We start from the raw sequence: 22,500 nt of genomic DNA on the forward strand, positions 1-22,500 counted from the left end.
CTATCCCCCTAGGGACATTCCCCCAACACCCCCTCAACAGTCACTTCCCTGCTATCCCCCTAGGGACATTCCCCCCCACACCCCTCAACAGTCACTTCCCTGCTATCCCCCTAGGGACATTCCCCCAACACCCCCTCAACAGTCACTTCCCTGCTATCCCCCTAGGGACATTCCCCCCTCACACCCCCTCAACAGTCACTTCCCTGCTATCCCCCCTAGGGACATTCCCCCCACACCCCCTCAACGGTCACTTCCCTGCTATCCCCCTAGGGACATTCCCCCCCACACCCCCTCAACGGTCACTTCCCTGCTATCCCCCCTAGGGACATTCCCCCCACACCCCCTCAACGGTCACTTCCCTGCTATCCCCCCAGGACTCCCCCCACACCCCTCAACGGTCACTTACCTGCTATCCCCCCCACACCCCCCTCAACGGCCACTTCCCTGCTATCCCCCTAGGGACATTCCCCCCCACACCCCCTCAACGGTCACTTCCCTCGCTTCCGCATTGTCTCCGTGCTGCTGTGCTGTTTGTTGCTACTTGGCTACCTGCCAAACTATTCACGTTTTACTTTTAATAAACGTTTAATCAATCTCTGTGTTCAACAAATTTACCAACTTTTTAGTTTTGTCCTCACTCATCTTTTTTCGTTAAACTTTTTCACCCCGGACGTTTTATCCCGAGACAGAAGAGTCATTTTCCTGTGCGTTTTAGCTGCCAATTTTACTTTATTTTCCTTTTTTCCATCGCAACTTTTTTCCCTTATTCAACTTTTTTCACTCCGGACGCTTTATCTGGACATGGTTCGTCAACATCTTCAACAGCCGAAGCTAAGTAGTAACATTAACATGATGTCTTCTAATTGCAGTCGCTGTACTCATAATATACAGGAGAACGATCGCCTTACGGCGAGAATAGCTGTGCTACAAGCCCAGCTTCAGACGCAATCGTTAGGCAAGGGTAATTTCAGTGTAGGAAAGGAAGAAACAGCGTCTGTGCCACCAGTAAGTACAGACAGTAACGTTAGTATAAATCCCCCGCACAGTCCCCGCAGCCGGACAACTTTCTCATGGCTTCTGGAGGGAAATACTGTTGGAATGCTCAACCGGTGTCGCTCATTCAGCCGACAGAAACCTTCAACCGGTTTTCCCCATTATGTAGCGAGTCGGAGTCTGAGTCTGAGTCTTCTCTTGTCTCTACTCCTCCCGTTACGGGGTCTGAGACGCCGAAGGCTCCCACCATTAGCTCTGACAAATTGAAAACCCTAGTCATTGGCGACTCCATTACCCGCAGTATTAGACTTAAAACGAATCACCCAGCGATCATACACTGTTTACCAGGGGGCAGGGCTACCGACGTTAAGGCTAATCTAAAGATGGTGCTGGCTAAAGCTAAAACTGGCGAGTGTAGAGAGTATAGAGATATTGTTATCCACGTCGGCACCAACGATGTTAGGATGAAACAGTCAGAGGTCACCAAGTGCAACATAGCTTCAGCTTGTAAATCAGCTAGAAAGATGTGTCGGCATCGAGTAATTGTCTCTGGCCCCCTCCCAGTTAGGGGAAGTGACGAGCTCTACAGCAGAGTCTCAGCACTCAATCGCTGGTTGAAAACTGTTTTCTGCCCCTCCCAAAAGATAACATTTGTGGATAATTGGCCCTCTTTCTGGGACTCACCCACAAACAGGACCAAGCCTGACCTGCTGAGGAGTGACGGACTCCATCCTAGCTGGAGGGGTGCTCTCCTCTTATCTACCAACATAGATAGGGCTCTAACTCCTCTAGCCCCACAGTGAAATAGGGTGCAGGCCAGGCAGCAGGCTGTTAGCCAACCTGCCAGCTTAGTGGAGTCTGCCAATAGCATAGTCAGTGTAGTCAGCTCAGCCATACCCATTGAGACTGTGTCTGTGCCTCGACCTAGGTTGGGCAAAACTAAACATGGCGGTGTTCACCCTAGCAATCTTATTAGGATAAAGACCTCCTCCATTCCTGCCATTATTGAAAGAGATCGTGATACCTCACATCTCAAAATAGGGTTACTTAATGTTAGATCCCTCACTTCAAAGGCAGTCATAGTCAATGAACTAATCACTGATCATAATCTTGATGTGATTGGCCTGACTGAAACATGGCTTAAGCCTGATGAATTTGCTGTGTTAAATGAGGCCTCACCTCCTGGTTACACTAGTGACCATATTCCCCGTGCATCCCGCAAAGGCGGAGGTGTTGCTAACATTTACGATAGCAAATTTCAATTTACAAAAAAAAAAATGGCGTTTTCATCTTTTGAGCTTCTAGTCATGAAATCTATGCAGCCTACTCAATCAATTTTTATAGCTACTGTTTACAGTCCTCCTGGGCCATATACAGCGTTCCTCTCTGAGTTTCCTGAATTCCTATCAGACCTTGTAGTCATAGCAGATCATATTCTAATTTTTGGTGATTTTAATATTCACATGGAGAAGTCCACAGACCCACTCCAAAAGTCTTTCGGAGCCATCATCGACTCAGTGGGTTTTGTCCAACATGTCTCTGGACCTACTCACTGCCACAGTCATACTCTGGACCTAGTTTTGTCCCATGGAATAAATGTTGTAGATCTTAATGTTTTTCCACAAAATCCTGGACTATCGGACCACCATTTTATTACGTTTGCAATCGCAACAAATAATCTGCTCAGACCCCAACCAAGGAGCATCAAAAGTCGTGCTATAAATTCTCAGACAACACAAAAATTCCTTGATGCCCTTCCAGACTCCTTCTGCCTACCCAAGGACGTCAGAGGACAAAAATCAGTTAACCACTTAACTGAGGAACTCAATTTAACCTTGCGCAATACCCTAGATGCAGTTGCACCCCTAAAAACGAAAAACATTTGTCATAAGAAACTAGCTCCCTGGTATACAGAAAATACCCGAGCTTTGAAGCAAGCTTCCAGGAAATTGGAACGGAAATGGCGCCACACCAAACTGGAAGTCTTCCGACTAGCTTGGAAAGACAGTACCGTGCAGTACCGAAGAGCCCTCACTGCTGCTCGATCATCCTACTTTTCCAACTTAATCGAGGAAAATAAGAATAATCCAAAATTTATTTTTGATACTGTTGCAAAGCTAACTAAAAAGCAGCATTCCCCAAGAGAGGATGGCTTTCACTTCAGCAGTAATAAATTCATGAACTTCTTTGAGGAAAAGATCATGACCATTAGAAAGCAAATTACGGACTCCTCTTTGAATCTGCGTATTCCTCCAGGGCTTAGCTGTCCTGGATCTGCACGACTCTGCGAGGGCCTGGGATCGGGAGAGACACTTAAGTGTTTTAGTACTATATCTCTTGACACAATGATGAAAATAATCATGGCCTCTAAACCTTCAAGCTGCATACTGGATCCTATTCCTACTAAACTGCTGAAGGAGCTGCTTCCTGTGCTTGGCCCTCCTATGTTGAACATAATAAACAGCTCTCTATCCACCGGATGTGTACCAAACTCACTAAAAGTGGCAGTGATAAAGCCTCTCTTGAAAAAGCCAAACCTTGACCCGGAAAATATAAAAAACTATCGGCCTATATCGAATCTTCCATTCCTCTCAAAAAATTTTAGAAAAAGCTGTTGCGCAGCAACTCACTGCCTTTCTGAAGACAAACAATGTGTACGAAATGCTTCAGTCTGGTTTTAGACCCCATCATAGCACTGAGACTGCACTTGTGAAGGTGGTAAATGACCTTTTAATGGCGTCAGACCGAGGCTCTGCATCTGTCCTCGTGCTACTAGACCTTAGTGCTGCCTTTGACACCATCGATCACCACATTCTTTTGGAGAGACTGGAAACCCAAATTGGTCTACACGGACAAGTTCTGGCCTGGTTTAGATCTTACCTGTCGGAAAGATATCAGTTTGTCTCTGTGAATGGTCTGTCCTCCGACAAATCAACTGTACATTTCGGTGTTCCTCAAGGTTCCGTTTTAGGACCACTATTGTTTTCACTATATATTTTACCTCTTGGGGATGTTATTCGAAAACATAATGTTAACTTTCACTGCTATGCGGATGACACACAGCTGTACATTTCAATGAAACATGGTGAAGCCCCAAAATTGCCCTCGCTAGAAGCCTGTGTTTCAGACATAAGGAAGTGGATGGCTGAAAACTTTTTACTTTTAAACTCGGACAAAACAGAGATGCTTGTTCTAGGTCCCAAGAAACAAAGAGATCTTCTGTTAAATCTGACAATTCATCTTGATGGTTGTAAAGTCGTCTCAAATAAAACTGTGAAGGACCTCGGCGTTACTCTTGACCCTGATCTCTCTTTTGACGAACATATCAAGACTGTTTCAAGGACAGCTTTTTTCCATCTACGTAACATTGCAAAAATCAGAAATTTTCTGTCCAAAAATGATGCAGAAAAATTAATCCATGCATTTGTTACTTCTAGGTTAGACTACTGCAATGCTCTATTTTCCGGCTACCCGGATAAAGCACTAAATAAACTTCAGTTAGTGCTAAATACGGCTGCTAGAATCCTGACTAGAACCAAGAAATTTGATCATATTACTCCAGTGCTAGCTTCCCTACACTGGCTTCCTGTTAAGGCAAGGGCTGATTTCAAGGTTTTACTGTTAACCTATAAAGCGTTACATGGGCTTGCTCCTACCTATCTTTCCGAGTTGGTCCTGCCGTATATACCAATACGTACGCTACGGTCACAAGACGCAGGCCTCCTAATTGTCCCTAGAATTTCTAAGCAAACAGCGGGAGGCAGGGCTTTCTCCTATAGATCTCCATTTTTATGGAACAGTCTGCCTACCCATGTGAGAGACGCAGACTCGGTCTCAACCTTTAAGTCTTTACTGAAGACTTATCTCTTCAGTAGGTCATATGATTGAGTGTAGTCTGGCCCAGGAGTGTGAAGGTGAACGGAAAGGCTCTGGAGCAACGAACAGCCCTTGCTGTCTCTGCCGGGCCGGTTCCCCTCTCCACTGGGGTTCTCTGCCTCTAACCCTGTTGCAGGGGCTGAGTCACTGGCTTGCTGGTGCTCTTTCATGCCGTCCCTGGGAGGGGTGCGTCACTTGAGTGGGTTGAGTTACTGACGTGATCTTCCTGTCTGGGTTGGCGCCCCCCTTGGTTTGTGCTGTGGTGGAGACCTCTGTGGGCTATACTCGGCCTTGTCTCAGGATTGTAAGTTGGTGGTTGAGGATATCCCTCTAGTGGTGCGGGGGCTGTGCTTTGGCAGAGTGGGTGGGGTTATATCCTTCCTGTTTGGCCCTGTCCGGGGTTTCTTCGGATGGGGCCACAGTGTCTCCGGACCGCTCCTGTCTCAGCCTCCAGTATTTATGCTGCAGTAGTTTATGTGTCGGGGGGCTGGGGTTAGTTGGTTATACCTGGAGTACTTCTCCTGTCTTATCCAGTGTCCTGTGTGAATTTAAGTATGCTCTCTCTAATTCTCTCGTTCTCTCTTTCTCTCTGAGAACCTGAGCCCTAGGACCATACGTCAGGACTACCGGGCATGATGACACCTTGCTGTCCCCAGTCCGCCTGGCCTTGCTGCTATTCCAGTTTCAACTGTTCTGCCTGCGGTTATGGAACCCCTACCTGTCCCAGACCTGCTGTTTTCAACTCTTAATGATCGGCTATGAAAAGCCAACTGAGATTTATTCCTGATTATTATTTGACCATGCTTGTCACTTATGAAAATTTTTGAACATCTTGGCATGGTTCTGTTATAATCTTCACCCGGCACAGCCAGAAGAGGACTGGACACCCCTCATAGCCTGGTTCCTCTCTAGGTTTCTTCCTAGGTTTTCGCCTTTCTAGGGAGTTTTTCCTAGCCACCGTGCTTCTACACCTGCATTACTAGCTGTTTGGGGTTTTAGGCTGGGTTTCTGTACAGCACTTCGAGATATTAGCTGATGTAAGAAGGGCTATATAAAATAAAATTGATTGATTGATTGATTCCCTGCTATCCCCCTAGGGACATTCCCCCCCTCACACCCCCTCAACGGTCACTTCCCTGCTATCCCCCTAGGGACATTCCCCCCACACCCCCTCAACAGTCACTTCCCTGCTATCCCCCCTAGGGACATTCCCCCCCACCACCACCCCCAACATACTTTTACTCTGCCCCCACCCCAATGACATTCATCACTGTTGCAGTTGTTAATATGTATATTATAGATTTTATTTGACATTTTAATTGTTTTTATTTCACCCCCTCAACGGTCAGGCTGCTCCCCTATGATCGTCCCCCAGTCTTTACTCTGCCTCACCGCTACAGTAAAGAATACATAGTGCTATTTATATTGCAGATTTTTGTATTACCATTTTCATTATTATATTTAACTTAGTCATGCATGTTGGAGCTTGGAGCCTAAGATTTCCACTGTACCCTGCATCAGACCTGCAACCCTGTACATGTGACTAATAAACACTCTGAATCTGAACAACAATCCCACCTGCAACCCTGTACAGTGCCTTGCAAAAGTATTCATCCACCTTGGCGTTTTTCCTATTATGTTGCCTTACAACCTGTAATTTCAATGGATTTTTATTTGGATTTCATGTAATGGACATACACATAATAGTCCAAATTGGTGAAGTGAAATAAAAAAAATACTTGTTTCAAAAAAGTCTAAAAAATAAATAACGGAAAAGTGGTGAAGTCGGAAGTTTACATACACCTTAGCCAAATACATTTAAACTCAGTTTTCACAATTCCTGACATTTAATCCAGTAAAAAATCCCTGTTTTAGGTCAGTTAAGATCACCACTTTATTTTAAGAATGTGAAATGTCAGAATAATAGTAGAGAGAATGATTTATTTCAGCTTTTATTTCTTTCATCACATTCCCATTGAGTCAGAAGTTTACATACACTTAATTAGTATTTGGTAGCATTTCCTTTAAATTGTTTAACTTGGGTCAAACGTTTCGGGTAGCCTTCCACAAGCTTCCCACAATAAGTTTGGTGAATTTTGGCCCATTCCTCCTGACAGAGCTGGTGTAACTAAGTCAGGTTTGTAGGCCTCCTTGCTCGCACACACTTTTTCAGTTCTGCCCACACATTTTCTATAGGATTGAGGTCAGGGCTTTGTGATGGCCACTCCAATACCTTGACTTTGTTGTCCTTAAGCCATTTTGCCACAACTTTGGAAGTATGCTTGGGGTCATTGTCCATTTGGAAGACCCATTTGCGACCAAGCCTTAACTTCCTGACTGATGTCTTGAGATGTTGCTTCAATGTATCCACGTAATTTTTCTTCCTCATGATGCCATCTATTTTGTGAAGTGCACCAGTCCCTCCTGCAGCAAAGCACCCCCACACCATGATGCTGCCACCCCTGTGCTTCACGGTTGGGATGGTGTTCTTCGGCTTGCAAGCCTCACCCCCTTTTTCCTCCAAACATAACAAAGGTCAAATTGGCAAAACAGTTCTATTTTTGGTTCATCAGACCAGAGGACACTTCTCAAAAAAGTACGATCTTTGTCCCCATGTGCAGTTGCAAACCGTAGTCTGGCTTTTTTATAGCGGTTTTGGAGCAGTGGCTTCTTCCTTGCTTAGCGGCCTTTCAGGTTATGTCGATATAGGACTTGTTTTACTGTGGATATAGATACTTTTGTACCTGTTTCCTCCAGCATCTTGACAAGGTCCTTTGCTGTTGTTCTGGGATTGATTTGCACTTTTCGCACCAAAGTACGTTCACCTCTAGGAGGCAGAACGTGTCTCCTTCCTGAGCGGTATGACGGCTGCGTGGTCCCATGGTGTTTATACTTACGTACTATTGTTTGTAAAGATGAACGTGGTACCTTCAGGCGTTTGGAAATTGCTCCCAAGGATGAACCAGACTTGTGGAGGTCTACAATTATTTTTTTGAGGTCTTGGCTGATTTCCTTTGATTTTCCCATGATGTCAAGCAAAGAGGCACTGAGTTTGAAGGTAGGCCTTGAAATACATCCACAGGTACACCTCCAATTTACTCAAATGATGTCAATAAGCATATCAGAAGCTTCTAAAGCCATGACATCATTTTCTGGAATTTTCCAAGCTGTTTAAAAGGGGGGGTTGAATAGTTATGCACATTCAAATTACTTGTTTGTTTCAAAAGAAACATCATTTTGCATCTTCAGTGGTAGGCATGTTGTGTAAATCAAATGATACAAACCCCCCAAAAATCCATTTTAATTCCAGGTTGTAAGGCAACAAAATAGGAAAAATGCCAAGGGGGGTGAATACTTTCGCAAGGCACTGTACATGTGACTAATAAACACTCTGAATCTGAACAACAAGTCACCTGTAGCTTGTCCTCAAACTCCTGGAGGTTACGACGGTCCCGCGACGACAGAGGACGCCCGTCCACACACTGGAGACAAACACAAACAAACAAAGAGGAGGTATGAGAGGACTGCAGGTGTTCAACAGTTTCAATGAAAAGAAGAAGAAATGTCTGCACTAACTGTAAGTCGCTCTGGATAAGAGCGTCTGCTAAATGACTAAAATGTAAATGTAATTGTAAGGTATCAGAGGACTGCAGGTGTTCTGCTGTTTCAACAGTCTGAAGGTATGAGAGGACTGCAGGTGTTCTGCTGTTTCAACAGTCTGAAGGTATGAGAGGACTGCAGGTGTTCTGCTGTTTCAACAGTCTGAAGGTATGAGAGGACTGCAGGTGTTCTGCTGTTTCAACAGTCTGAAGGTATGAGAGGACTGCAGGTGTTCTGCTGTTTCAACAGTCTGAAGGTATCAGAGGACTGCAGGTGTTCTGCTGTTTCAACAGTCTGAAGGTATGAGAGGACTGCAGGTGTTCTGCTGTTTCAACAGTCTGAAGGTATGAGAGGACTGCAGGTGTTCTGCTGTTTCAACAGTCTGAAGGTATGAGAGGACTGCAGGTGTTCTGCTGTTTCAACAGTCTGAAGGTATCAGAGGACTGCAGGTGTTCTGCTGTTTCAACAGTCTGAAGGTATGAGAGGACTGCAGGTGTTCTGCTGTTTCAACAGTCTGAAGGTATGAGAGGACTGCAGGTGTTCTGCTGTTTCAACAGTCTGAAGGTATGAGAGGACTGCAGGTGTTCTGCTGTTTCAACAGTCTGAAGGTATGAGAGGACTGCAGGTGTTCTGCTGTTTCAACAGTCTGAAGGTATGAGAGGACTGCAGGTGTTCTGCTGTTTCAACAGTCTGAAGGTATGAGAGGACTGCAGGTGTTCTGCTGTTTCAACAGTCTGAAGGTATGAGAGGACTGCAGGTGTTCTGCTGTTTCAACAGTCTGAAGGTATGAGAGGACTGCAGGTGTTCTGCTGTTTCAACAGTCTGAAGGTATGAGAGGACTGCAGGTGTTCTGCTGTTTCAACAGTCTGAAGGTATGAGAGGACTGCAGGTGTTCTGCTGTTTCAACAGTCTGAAGGTATGAGAGGACTGCAGGTGTTCTGCTGTTTCAACAGTCTGAAGGTATGAGAGGACTGCAGGTGTTCTGCTGTTTCAACAGTCTGAAGGTATGAGAGGACTGCAGGTGTTCTGCTGTTTCAACAGTCTGAAGGTATGAGAGGACTGCAGGTGTTCTGCTGTTTCAACAACCTGAAGGTATGAGAGGACTGCAGGTGTTCTGCTGTTTCAACAGCCTGAAGCTATGAGAGGACTGCAGGTGTTCTGCTGTTTCAACAGTCTGAAGATATGAGAGGACTGCAGGTGTTCTGCTGTTTCAACAGTCTGAAGGTATGAGAGGACTGCAGGTGTTCTGCTGTTTCAACAGTCTGAAGGTATGAGAGGACTGCAGGTGTTCTGCTGTTTCAACAGTCTGAAGGTATGAGAGGACTGCAGGTGTTCTGCTGTTTCAACAGTCTGAAGGTATGAGAGGACTGCAGGTGTTCTGCTGTTTCAACAGTCTGAAGGTATGAGAGGACTGCAGGTGTTCTGCTGTTTCAACAGTCTGAAGGTATGAGAGGACTGCAGGTGTTCTGCTGTTTCAACAGTCTGAAGGTATGAGAGGACTGCAGGTGTTCTGCAGTTTCAACAGTCTGAAGGTATGAGAGGACTGCAGGTGTTCTGCTGTTTCAACAGTCTGAAGGTATGAGAGGACTGCAGGTGTTCTGCAGTTTCAACAGTCTGAAGGTATGAGAGGACTGCAGGTGTTCTACAGTTTCAACAGTCTGAAGGTATGAGAGGACTGCAGGTGTTCTACAGTTTCAACAGTCTGAAGGTATGAGAGGACTGCAGGTGTTCTGCTGTTTCAACAGTCTGAAGGTATGAGAGGACTGCAGGTGTTCTGCTGTTTCAACAGTCTGAAGGTATGAGAGGACTGCAGGTGTTCTGCTGTTTCAACAGTCTGAAGGTATGAGAGGACTGCAGGTGTTCTGCTGTTTCAACAGTCTGAAGGTATGAGAGGACTGCAGGTGTTCTGCTGTTCCAACAGTCTGAAGGTATGAGAGGACTGCAGGTGTTCTACAGTTTCAACAGTCTGAAGGTATGAGAGGACTGCAGGTGTTCTACAGTTTCAACAGTCTGAAGGTATGAGAGGACTGCAGGTGTTCTGCTGTTTCAACAGTCTGAAGGTATGAGAGGACTGCAGGTGTTCTGCTGTTTCAACAGTCTGAAGGTATGAGAGGACTGCAGGTGTTCTGCTGTTTCAACAGTCTGAAGGTATGAGAGGACTGCAGGTGTTCTGCTGTTTCAACAGTCTGAAGGTATGAGAGGACTGCAGGTGTTCTGCTGTTTCAACAGTCTGAAGGTATGAGAGGACTGCAGGTGTTCTGCTGTTTCAACAGTCTGAAGGTATGAGAGGACTGCAGGTGTTCTACTGTTTCAACATCCTGACTCTGGCTCTGGAGGGAAGAGGTTTGACAGGGGAGTGAGGAGACGCCCCTTTCTGTTTTTTAACACCTTTTGTCATATTTTATTATTTACAGGGTATGCAACTTATGCAAGCTCAGTAAAGCTCAATCAAGTTTAAATAGAGCATTTGAAATGATTTCCAATAGTATTTGAACACAGGTCTGGCTGCAAGCCACCAGCTCATATCAGCTCTGTGGCATCACCTACACCAGGGACCAATGGCATACCGGCTTTAAGTCATCAACATTCCTTACATCCAGAGGTCATAACCAATTCCATCCCAATGTTATAAAAAATATAATAAAAACAACAAGTCTTTTTTTCAGCTTTAGGGTGATAACTGAGACCCACCTTGGCTTTGATCTTTTCCATCTGGTGTTCAACCTCCTCAATATCTTCAGTGTTCTCCAGGCGCTCGTACACCACACTACGTGTCCCTTTAATCAGGTTCAACGGCAGCACTGACATGCCATATGCCTGTAGAGAATGAATAAAAACAGCCGTTTCAATAACATATTACTGCACTGACATACCATATGCCTGTAGAGAATGAATAAACACAGCCGTTTCAATAACATATTACTGCACTGACATACCATATGCCTGTAGAGAATGGATAAACACAGCCGTTTCAATAACATATTACTGCACTGACATACCATATGCCTGTAGAGAATGGATAAACACAGCCGTTTCAATAACATATTACTGCACTGACATACCATATGCCTGTAGAGAATGGATAAACACAGCCGTTTCAATAACATATTACTGCACTGACATACCATACACCAGTTAAAGCGGCAATCAGCAGTTGAAACAATAACAAAGCGTCCCCCTTCCGTAAAACGCTGAGGGATGGGGCTGGAGAAATATAACCACTCTCAAATTCATGGACAGAGCTATGGATCCAAGGACTGACCATTCATGATGTCAAATGTATAGTTTTAACCATGTTGTGATGCTATATAGTGTTTGTTTACATGTACTTTGTTACAAACATTGGAGTAAAACAAGTATATATTCTGGGTTCTGATGAGGTACGACAGTTGAACTAAGCTCATGAGGCATTTATAAGTTATATTCTTCAAGAATCAATGGGTACATATCATTAATTCACGTGTCCAAAAATGGATGTAGCAACTGCAGACTAAATACAAAGAATAGAGTAAGACTGTGTCCCGAATGACACACCGTTATACAGTACCAGTCAAAAGTTTGGACACACCTACTCATTCCAGGGTTTTTCTTTATTTGTACTATTTTCAAATTTTTTGAATAATAGTGAAGACATCAAAACTATGAAATAATACATATGGAATCATGTAGCAACCAAAAAAGTGTTAAACAAATCAAAATATATTTTCGATTTTAGATTCTTCAAAGTAGCCACCCTTTTCCTTGATGACAGCTTTGCACACTCTTGGCATTCTCTCAACCAGCATCATGAGGTAGTCACCTGGAATGCATTTCAGTTAACAGGTGTGCTTTCTTAAAAGTTAATTTGTGGAATATACAGAAGATAGCCCTATTTGGTAAAAGACCGAGTCCATATTATGGCAAAAACAGCTCAAATAAGCAAAGAGAAAAGACAGTCCATCATTACTTTAAGACATGAAGGTCAGTCAATACGGAACATTTCAAGAACTTTGAACGTTTCTTCAAGTGCAGTCACAAAAACCATCAAGAGCTATGATGAAACTGGCTCTCATGAGGACCGCCACAGTAAAGGAAGACCCAGAGTTACCTCTGCTGCAGAGGATAAGTTAATTAGAGATACCAGCCTCAGATATTGCAGCCCAAATAAATGCTTCACAGAGTTCAAGTAACAGACACTTCTCAACATCAACTGTGTGAATCAGGCCTTCATGGTTGAATTGCTGCAAAGAAACCACTACTAAAGGACACCAATAAGAAGAAGAGACCTGCTTGGGCCAAGAAACATGAGCAATGGACATTAGACTGGTGGAAATCTGTCCTGATGAGTCCAAATTATAGATCTTTGGTTCAAACCGCTGTGTCTTTGTGAGACACAGAGTAGGTGAACGGATGATCTCCACATGTGTGGTTCCCACAGTGAAGCATGGAGGAGGAGGTGTGATGGTGCTTTGCTGGTGACACTGTCTGTGATTCATTTAGAATTCAAGGCACACTTAACCAGCATGCCTACCACAGCATTCTGCAGCGATACGCCATCCCATCTGGTTTGCGCTTAGTGGGACTATCATTTGTTTTTCAACAGGACAATGACCCAAAACACACCTCCAGGCTGTGTAAGGGCTATTTGACCAAGAAGGAGAGTGATGGAGTGCTGCATCCCGACCTCATCCCAATTGAGATGGTTTGGGATGTGTTGGACCGCAGAGTGAAGGAAAAGCAGCCAACAAGTGCTAAGCATATGTGGGAACTCCTTCAAGACTGTTGGAAAAACATTCCTCATTAAGCTGGTTGCGAGAATGCCATGAGTATCCAAAGCTGTCATCAGGGCAAAGGGTGGCTACTTTGAAGAATTTAAAATATAAAACATATTTTGATTTGTTTAACACTTTTTTGGTTACAACATGATTCCATATGTGTTATTTCATAGATTTGATGTCTTCACTATTATTCTACAATGTAGAAAATAGTACAAATAAAGAAAAACCCTTGAATGAGTAGGTGTGTCCAAACTTTTGACTGGTACTGTACATAGTGTACTACTTCTGACCAGGCCCATAGGGGTGCACTATGTAGGGAATAGGATGCCATCTGGGACGCAGCCTTAAAACAGAGCGTTTCAATCACATATTACAGAGGTGTCAAGCCACTTTAGTGTCTGTGAATCTGTAGCACGTGAACGCACCTACCACCCACACTCAATGACACATGGATATACGCAGTAGAGATGTATAGGGAGCTATAACACTCACAGCTGTACCCCTCCGGCTACATGTCATTCTTTAAATGGTGGAATTTTGCTGCACGGGGCTTATGTGTGAATCTGCAGCCAGCAAGCATTTTGTGTGGAGAGAAAGTCTCTATCTCTCTCTCTCTCTCTCTCTCTCTCTTCTCTCTCTCTCTCTCACACGCACACACACAGCCTAACAGTGCCCCCCTGTGACAGCACTGAGGACAGAGGAAAGCTCCCGCATTCACAGAGAAAATGATCAGAGAAAATAAATAAACAAATATTAAGAAAGAAAGAAAAGGACGTTGAGGCAATAGCTTTTAAAAACAGCATTTCAGCTGTCATTTCAATAAGGACTGTTGCAACACATCAATAGACTAATACCTCTAGCTTAAAATAAAGAGAGAGAGAGAGAGGAAAGAGAGAGAAGACTCAGGGTGCTCAGTGGCACATCCCATTCAGAGTGTTGCTGGGGTGTTGCCAGGGCAGAGAGGTGGGGTGAGGCGCCTGGGAGGCACAATACAGGATGTTCAATAAAAAATGAGAGGCGAGGGCAATCTCTCTCCAATACCCTGCTCAGCGCAGTGGCCAATCAATACATGTTGAGAATAAATGAAGGGCAGGCCAAACACACACACACACACACACACACACACACACACACACACACACACACACACACACACACACACACACACAGTGTAAGTGATCACTCACACACACTCACGTACAGCGTGTAAACACCAACCTGGGGCGCTGTTATTTTACCAGCTATTTCATAATAAAACAAGAGAGTGTTTTGTGAGATTACACCTTCACCCCGCCAAGAGAGGCTGACCTTCTCCTCCACTCTCTCTATTGAAGTTTTCTATTCTGAGGCTGAAAAGGGAAATGTTGGATCACTCTAAAAACCACTTTTACTGGCTGGTGAGTGTTAGGTGGCATTAGAGGGAGAGAGAAGGAGAGTATCAGGGGATGAAGACATATGGCAGGGCCGGCCCTATTATTAGTCCTAGCTTCTGCGGTGGATGGATCTCTGCTAGGGGCTGCGTCGCACCTCCTGCAATGAATCACAGGGCCTCTTAAGGCCGGAGCATGTCCAGAATACCAAGCAGCTCGCTCATAAAAGAAGAACCTGTCCCCCTGTTCACATCCCTAGGAGGGAGTGTGTGTGTGTGTGTGTGTGTGTGTGTGTGTGTGTGTGTGTGTGTGTGTGTGTGTGTGTGTGTGTGTGTGTGTGTGAGAGAAGCACATCCCTTCCTCTCTGATGTGGTGCCTCCTTGACATGAGAAAAATACAAACCCGAACCGACGGACACAGATGACTTGACTCCTTCCTCTCCAGCCCAGAGCTGTAACCTTCTGACATGAGGCATAAGTACTAGAGGGGGGTGTAGTTAAACCCATTGGAAAAGCACCTGACGAATAACTGTAGAATATACAGAGAGAGCTTTAGCATAGAACTGTCTGTAGAGATTGAGAGAGTGTAATCATTGGCCGGAATCTTAAAGAGAGCTATCTGATTGAGGGGGGACCGGACCCCAGGCACAAGACATCTCTTTGTCCCCCTCTCTGGTCTCTGTTAGGGAAGGAGAGGGGGTGCCTCTTCACTTTGATGAGGAGAGCTAATAGAACAGGGTTCCCCAACTGGTGGCCCGTGGTTTTATTTGGCAAAAACTGGACAGACTAAAAACACCAGGAAATCAGCTAGAATTGTAATTTAAAGAAATATGTTCCCCAGTATTCCCACGCATAATAAAGAGAAACATGTGATTGTATACAAATGTAAGCAAGGTTTGAAATTATTATGTTTTAGTCAAACATTATATCTGTTTGGGTTTCTCGCGGTCAATTTGCCGTCTACAAATTATTTGTAATTATGCTCCGGCCCCCCAACCATCCGCTCAAGAAAAAGTCGGCCCGCGACTGAATCTAGTTGATGATCCCTGCGGTAGAACGTAGTTAGGGAATCTAGTTGATGATCCCTGCGGTAGAACGTAGTTAGGGAATCTAGTTGATGATCCCTGCGGTAGAACGTAGTTAGGGAATCTAGTTGATGATCCCTGCGGTAGAACGTAGTTAGGGAATCTAGTTGATGATCCCTGCGGTAGAACGTAGTTAGGGAATCTAGTTGATGATCCCTGCGGTAGAACGTAGTTAGGAATCTAGTTGATGATCCCTGCGGTAGAACGAGTTAGGGAATCTAGTTGATGATCCCTGCGGTAGAACGTGAGTTAGGGAATCTAGTTGATGATCCCTGCGGTAGAACGTAGTTAGGGAATCTAGTTGATGATCCCTGCGGTAGAACGTAGTTAGGGAATCTAGTTGATGATCCCTGCGGTAGAACGTAGTTAGGGAATATCACAAGAAAAAGTTTAAAAGTGACTACCTCCCTGGGTGTGTCCCAGATGGCACCCTATCCACTATAATGTACACTAATTTTGACCACAGCCATGGTCAAAAGTTGTGCACTTTATAGGGAATAGGAGGCCATTTGGGATGTAGGGAATAGGAGGCCATTTGGGATGTAGGGAATAGGAGGCCATTTGGGATGTAGGGAATAGGAGGCCATTTGGGATGTAGGGAATAGGAGGCCATTTGGGATGTACCCTCCCTCTCTTATTCACCCAGAGGCCCTGGTCTATACCAGGTCAATTTACTGGTATCTGATTAGATCTAAGGAAATGAATCTCCTCACCTGTTCTTTTCCCATCAGCATCTTAACGCCGGCAATTTAAGAGCAAGGGAAAGAGGGAAGGAGGAGAGAGGGGGGCACTAGATCCATAAGTCACTGTGCTAGCCAGGCTTTTAAATCAAGCCAGAGAGGACTTCAGAGATCAGATGACGCACGAGACTGCAGATTTTCGGACACCATTAGTCTCAAACCTCACCCCTCGGAGTAGGGTGAAGTTCCCCTAGAGGCTGACCTTGGGTTAGTTTTGCACTTTCCCCACTAATGGTTCAGGTTAGGATTGTTGGACGTTAAACTGATCCTTGATCTGTACCTAGAGGAAACTACTCCCCAGAGCCCTCACCCCTCCTTGAGTCAATCGACTTGAGGCTGAGGATGTCCTAATATGGCCACCGTACTGGCCTAGGTGAGGCCCACAGGAGTTTGGTGGCACCTTAATTGGGGAGGACGGGCTCATGGTAATTGCTTGAGTATAATTAGTGGAACGGTAATAAATACATCAAATGGTTTGATTCCATTCCATTTACTCCATTCCAGCCATTATTATGAGCCGTCCTCCCCTCAGCAGCCTCCACTGGTGATGCCCCTCTTGTCAACTCTGATATGCAACTACCTCAGTCGAACACAGTGTCGGGTAGTCTGGGACTGTGATATACTGCCATATGCATATGGAAATATAATAGACGCATTAAAAAGTCACTGTGCCGATCATTTTCATTGTAATGTCATCTGAAAGGTGAAATGGAACCCTAAGGCACATTAAACAAACACGGATTCACAGAGTGAGTGGTTCAATAAACGGTGTAACATTTTCATGGACTTTCCAAAAAATCTATGAGAGGAAGAAATGCATTTAGGAGAGATAGATACATTTTGGAGTGGTTGAGGTTGAAATGTAATGTATCCAAGTCAAATAACCACATCATGTGAAATATTATGAAAAGCCAGAATGATAAAAGACACAACATAACAGGAGCGTGTGGGTTGTTTTGCAGAAGTAGGTGTCAACTTGTGTGTGGTATGTCAATGTGAAGGTAGCAGCAACATAATACCAGTGGTATGTCACTGTGAAGGTAGCAGCAACATCATACCAGTGGTATGTCACTGTGAAGGTAGCAGCAACATAATACCAGTGGTATGTCAATGTGAAGGTAGCAGCAACATAATACCAGTGGTATGTCACTGTGAAGGTAGCAGCAACATAATACCAGTGGTATGTCACTGTGAAGGTAGCATCAACATAATACCAGTGGTATGTCACTGTGAAGGTAGCAGCAACATAATACCAGTGGTATGTCAATGTGAAGGTAGCAGCAACATAATACCAGTGGTATGTCACTGTGAAGGTAGCAGCAACATAATACCAGTGGTATGTCACTGTGAAGGTAGCAGCAACATAATACCAGTGGTATGTCACTGTGAAGGTAGCAGCAACATAATACCAGTGGTATGCCACTGTGAAGGTAGCATCATCATAATACCAGTGGTATGTCACTGTGAAGGTAGCAGCAACATAATACCAGTGGTATGTCACTGTGAAGGTAGCAGCAACATAATACCAGTGGTATGTCACTGTGAGGTGAGCAACATAATACCAGTGGTATGTCACTGTGAAGGTAGCAGCAACATAATACCAGTGGTATGTCACTGTGAAGGTAGCAGCAACATAATACCAGTGGTATGTCACTGTGAAGGTAGCAGCAACATAATACCAGTGGTATGTCACTGTGAAGGTAGCAGCAACATAATACCAGTGGTATGTCACTGTGAAGGTAGCAGCAACATAATACCAGTGGTATGTCACTGTGAAGGTAGCAGCATCATAATACCAGTGGTATGTCACTGTGAAGGTAGCAGCAACATAATACCAGTGGTATGTCACTGTGAAGGTAGCAGCAACATAATACCAGTGGTATGTCACTGTGAAGGTAGCAGCAACATAATACCAGTGGTATGTCACTGTGAAGGTAGCAGCAACATAATACCAGTGGTATGTCACTGTGAAGGTAGCAGCAACATAATACCAGTGGTATGTCACTGTGAAGGTAGCAGCAACATAATACCAGTGGTATGTCACTGTGAAGGTAGCAGCAACATAATACCAGTGGTATGTCACTGTGAAGGTAGCAGCAACATAATACCAGTGGTATGTCACTGTGAAGGTAGCAGCAACATAATACCAGTGGTATGTCACTGTGAAGGTAGCAGCAACATAATACCAGTGGTATGTCACTGTGAAGGTAGCAGCAACATAATACCAGTGGTATGTCACTGTGAAGGTAGCAGCAACATAATACCAGTGGTATGTCACTGTGAAGGTAGCAGCAACATAATACCAGTGGTATGTCACTGAGAAGGTAGCAGCAACATAATACCAGTGGTATGTCACTGTGAAGGTAGCAGCAACATAATACCAGTGGTATGTCACTGTGAAGGTAGCAGCAACATAATACCAGTGGTATGTCACTGTGAAGGTAGCAGCAACATAATACCAGTGGTATGTCAGTGTAGAAGTGCAACAAATACCAGTGTACTGGGAAGGTAGCAGCAACATAATACCAGTGGTATGTCACTGTGAAGGTAGCAGCAACATAATACCAGTGGTATGTCACTGTGAAGGTAGCAGCAACATAATACCAGTGGTATGTCACTGTGAAGGTAGCAGCAACATAATACCAGTGGTATGTCACTGTGAAGGTACAGCAACATAATACCAGTGGTATGTCACTGTGAAGGTAGCAGCAACATAATACCAGTGGTATGTCACTGTGAAGGTAGCAGCAACATAATACCAGTGGTATGTCACTGTGAAGGTAGCAGCAACATAATACCAGTGGTATGTCACTGTGAAGGTAGCAGCAACATAATACCAGTGGTATGTCACTGTGAAGGTAGCAGCAACATAATACCAGTGGTATGTCACTGTGAAGGTAGCAGCAACATAATACCAGTGGTATGTCACTGTGAAGGTAGCAGCAACATAATACCAGTGGTATGTCACTGTGAAGGTAGCAGCAACATAATACCAGTGGTATGTCACTGTGAAGGTAGCAGCAACATAATACCAGTGGTATGTCACTGTGAAGGTAGCAGCAACATAATACCAGTGGTATGTCACTGTGAAGGTAGCAGCAACATAATACCAGTGGTATGTCACTGTGAAGGTAGCAGCAACATAATACCAGTGGTATGTCACTGTGAAGGTAGCAGCAACATAATACCAGTGGTATGTCACTGTGAAGGTAGCAGCAACATAATACCAGTGGTATGTCACTGTGAAGGTAGCAGCAACATAATACCAGTGGTATGTCACTGTGAAGGTAGCAGCAACATAATACCAGTGGTATGTCACTGTGAAGGTAGCAGCAACATAATACCAGTGGTAAAGTGTCACTGTGAAGGTAGCAGCAACATAATACCAGTGGTATGTCACTGTGAAGGTAGCAGCAACATAATACCAGTGGTATGTCACTGTGAAGGTAGCAGCAACATAATACCAGTGGTATGTCACTGTGAAGGTAGCAGCAACATAATACCAGTGGTATGTCACTGTGAAGGTAGCAGCAACATAATACCAGTGGTATGTCACTGTGAAGGTAGCAGCAACATAATACCAGTGGTATGTCACTGTGAAGGTAGCAGCAACATAATACCAGTGGTATGTCACTGTGAAGGTAGCAGCAACATAATACCAGTGGTATGTCACTGTGAAGGTAGCAGCAACATAATACCAGTGGTATGTCACTGTGAAGGTAGCAGCAACATAATACCAGTGTCACTGTGAAGGTAGCAGCAACATAATACCAGTGGTATGTCACTGTGAAGGTAGCAGCAACATAATACCAGTGGTATGTCACTGTGAAGGTAGCAGCAACATAATACCAGTGTACTAATGTGAGAGGCAGACTCACTCAGTCTACGTCCCAAATGGCACCCTATTTCCTACATACATAGTGTATTGGCCCTGGTCAAAAGTAGTGCAGTATATAGGGAAATGGGAATAGGGTGCCCTTTGGGACGCAGCAATAGAACATTCATGGTTTTGATTATCATGGTTATAAGACTATACTAATTCCATCACCATCCTTTTCAATGGTTTGATACAGTGTGAGATGTATTTTTATCAGACAATAAAAGTCTGTCTCCTTCATGTCATTCACAAGCTAGATATATAGACAATACAGTACCATAACTTGTTGAAGTGCTAAAGTACAGTGAGTGCATTAACACTGGTCTAATGATGATGTCATCATGATTGATTGAATGTAGGCTTTGCTGAGCTGAGAACATGCAGTGTGACTTCCACTAGCTGAGGTCATGGTTGAACATGTGTCTGTGATGTGAACAGCTACTGTGTCCAGGTACAGAACAGAACAGAGAGGCTAGTGATCTAGGATCAGGTACAGAACAGAACAGAGGCTAGTGATCTAGGATCAGGTACAGAACAGAACAGAGAGGCTAGTGATCTAGGATCAGGTACAGAACAGAACAGAGAGGCTAGAGATCTAGGATCAGGTACAGAACAGAACAGAGAGGTTAGTGATCTAGGATCAGGTACAGAACAGAACAGAGAGGCTAGTGATCTAGGATCAGGTACAGAACAGAACAGAGAGGCTAGTGATCTAGGATCAGGTACAGAACAGAACAGAGAGGCTAGAGATCTAGGATCAGGTACAGAACAGAGAGGCTAGAGATCTAGGATCAGGTAAAGAACAGAAGAGTGAGGCTATAGATCTAGGATCAGGTGCCTATCTCACTTATTCATTATGATCTAAAAGGCTAAACTGATCCTAGATTAGCACTCCTACTCTGAGACTCTAACCAGTAACCAGATGGCCCTTTAAGATCCACATAATAGGTGATAGCTCCATTCTGCATCTGCTGCAGTCAAAAATTAATTAGCTCACGCCTCGGAGAGTGTTGTGTTGGCCAAAAAACACTCTGTGAAGGTTAGAACTGGCTTACTCTTGAATTTAGTTAAAATGCACCCACCAGCCGGGGGCTGTAGCAGATAGAGAGAGCACAGTCTAGTTACATATAGCAGTTTATATACACCCATGGGAAGGGAGGGAGGGAGGGAGGAGGGAGAGAGAGAAGAGAGAGAGAGAGAGAGAGAGAGAGAGAGAGAGAGAGAGAGAGAGAGAGAGAGAGAGAGAGAGAGCCCAGCGGTGTTAGGGAGTTATATAGGACAGTTTCTATAAACCCTGGGATGGGCCGGTTGTTTGAATTAAGGGGGAGTGGCCACCTCAGCACAAAGAGTAGTGATAAATGAACCCTGCAGAGTCACGGAGGATACGGGACCTGTCACTTAGGTTCCATTAGGTTAATCATGCATAATAACAACACACAGCTACAGTGATAAATCACATGGACCCTGTAGAAACACATAGAGGGGCTGTGGTGGGGGGAGACTGGGGTGGCGGTGAGGAGGGGAAGCTGGGCTGGAGTGGGTTGGAGAGGGAGAGAGGACTCCAGTATGGAGAGACCAGGGTATAAGGAGAGGGAGAGAGGACTCCAGTATGGAGAGACCAGGGTGGGAGGAGAGGGAGCGAGGACTCCAGTATGGAGAGACCAGGGTGGGAGGAGAGGGAGAGAGGACTCCAGTATGGAGAGACCAGGGTGGGAGGAGAGGGAGAGAGGACTCCAGTATGGAGAGACCAGGGTGGGAGGAGAGGGAGAGAGGACTCCAGTATGGAGAGACCAGGGTGGGAGGAGAGGGAGAGAGGACTCCAGTATGGAGAGACCAGGGTGGGAGGAGAGGGAGAGAGGACTCAGTATGGAGAGACCAGGGTGGGAGGAGAGGGAGAGAGGACTCCAGTATGGAGAGACCAGGGTGGGAGGAGAGGGAGAGAGGACTCCAGTATGGAGAGACCAGGGTGGGAGGAGAGGGGAGCGAGGACTCCAGTATGGAGAGACCAGGGTGGGAGGAGAGGGAGAGAGGACTCCAGTATGGAGAGACCAGGGTGGGAGGAGAGGGAGAGAGGACTCCAGTATGGAGAGACCAGGGTGGGAGGAGAGGGAGAGAGGACTCCAGTATGGAGAGACCAGGGTGGGAGGAGAGGGAGAGAGGACTCCAGTATGGAGAGACCAGGGTGGGAGGAGAGGGAGAGAGG

At 45.0% G+C, this 22,500-nt stretch overlaps 1 protein-coding gene across 1 annotated transcript in view; it reads right to left on the reverse strand.

Annotated features, from left to right (window-relative positions):
* Nucleotides 1-8,282: 8,282 nt before the first annotated feature.
* Nucleotides 8,283-22,500, reverse strand: part of LOC123489764 (lysosomal cobalamin transport escort protein LMBD1-like) — a gene marked incomplete at its 3' end in the record, with an annotated part of 30,561 nt that continues 16,343 nt past the window's right edge. The window contains exons 3-4 of the mRNA XM_045220164.1: nt 11,161-11,286; nt 8,283-8,351 (exon numbers count right to left, since the gene is read on the reverse strand). Of these exons, the coding sequence (XP_045076099.1) occupies nt 8,283-8,351; nt 11,161-11,286 (195 nt within the window). The remainder of the gene's footprint in view (nt 8,352-11,160; nt 11,287-22,500) is intronic.

The sequence above is a fragment of the Coregonus clupeaformis genome, unplaced genomic scaffold, assembly GCF_020615455.1.
Source record: "Coregonus clupeaformis isolate EN_2021a unplaced genomic scaffold, ASM2061545v1 scaf3265, whole genome shotgun sequence".
In the NCBI taxonomy this organism is placed as follows: Eukaryota; Metazoa; Chordata; class Actinopteri; order Salmoniformes; family Salmonidae; genus Coregonus; species Coregonus clupeaformis.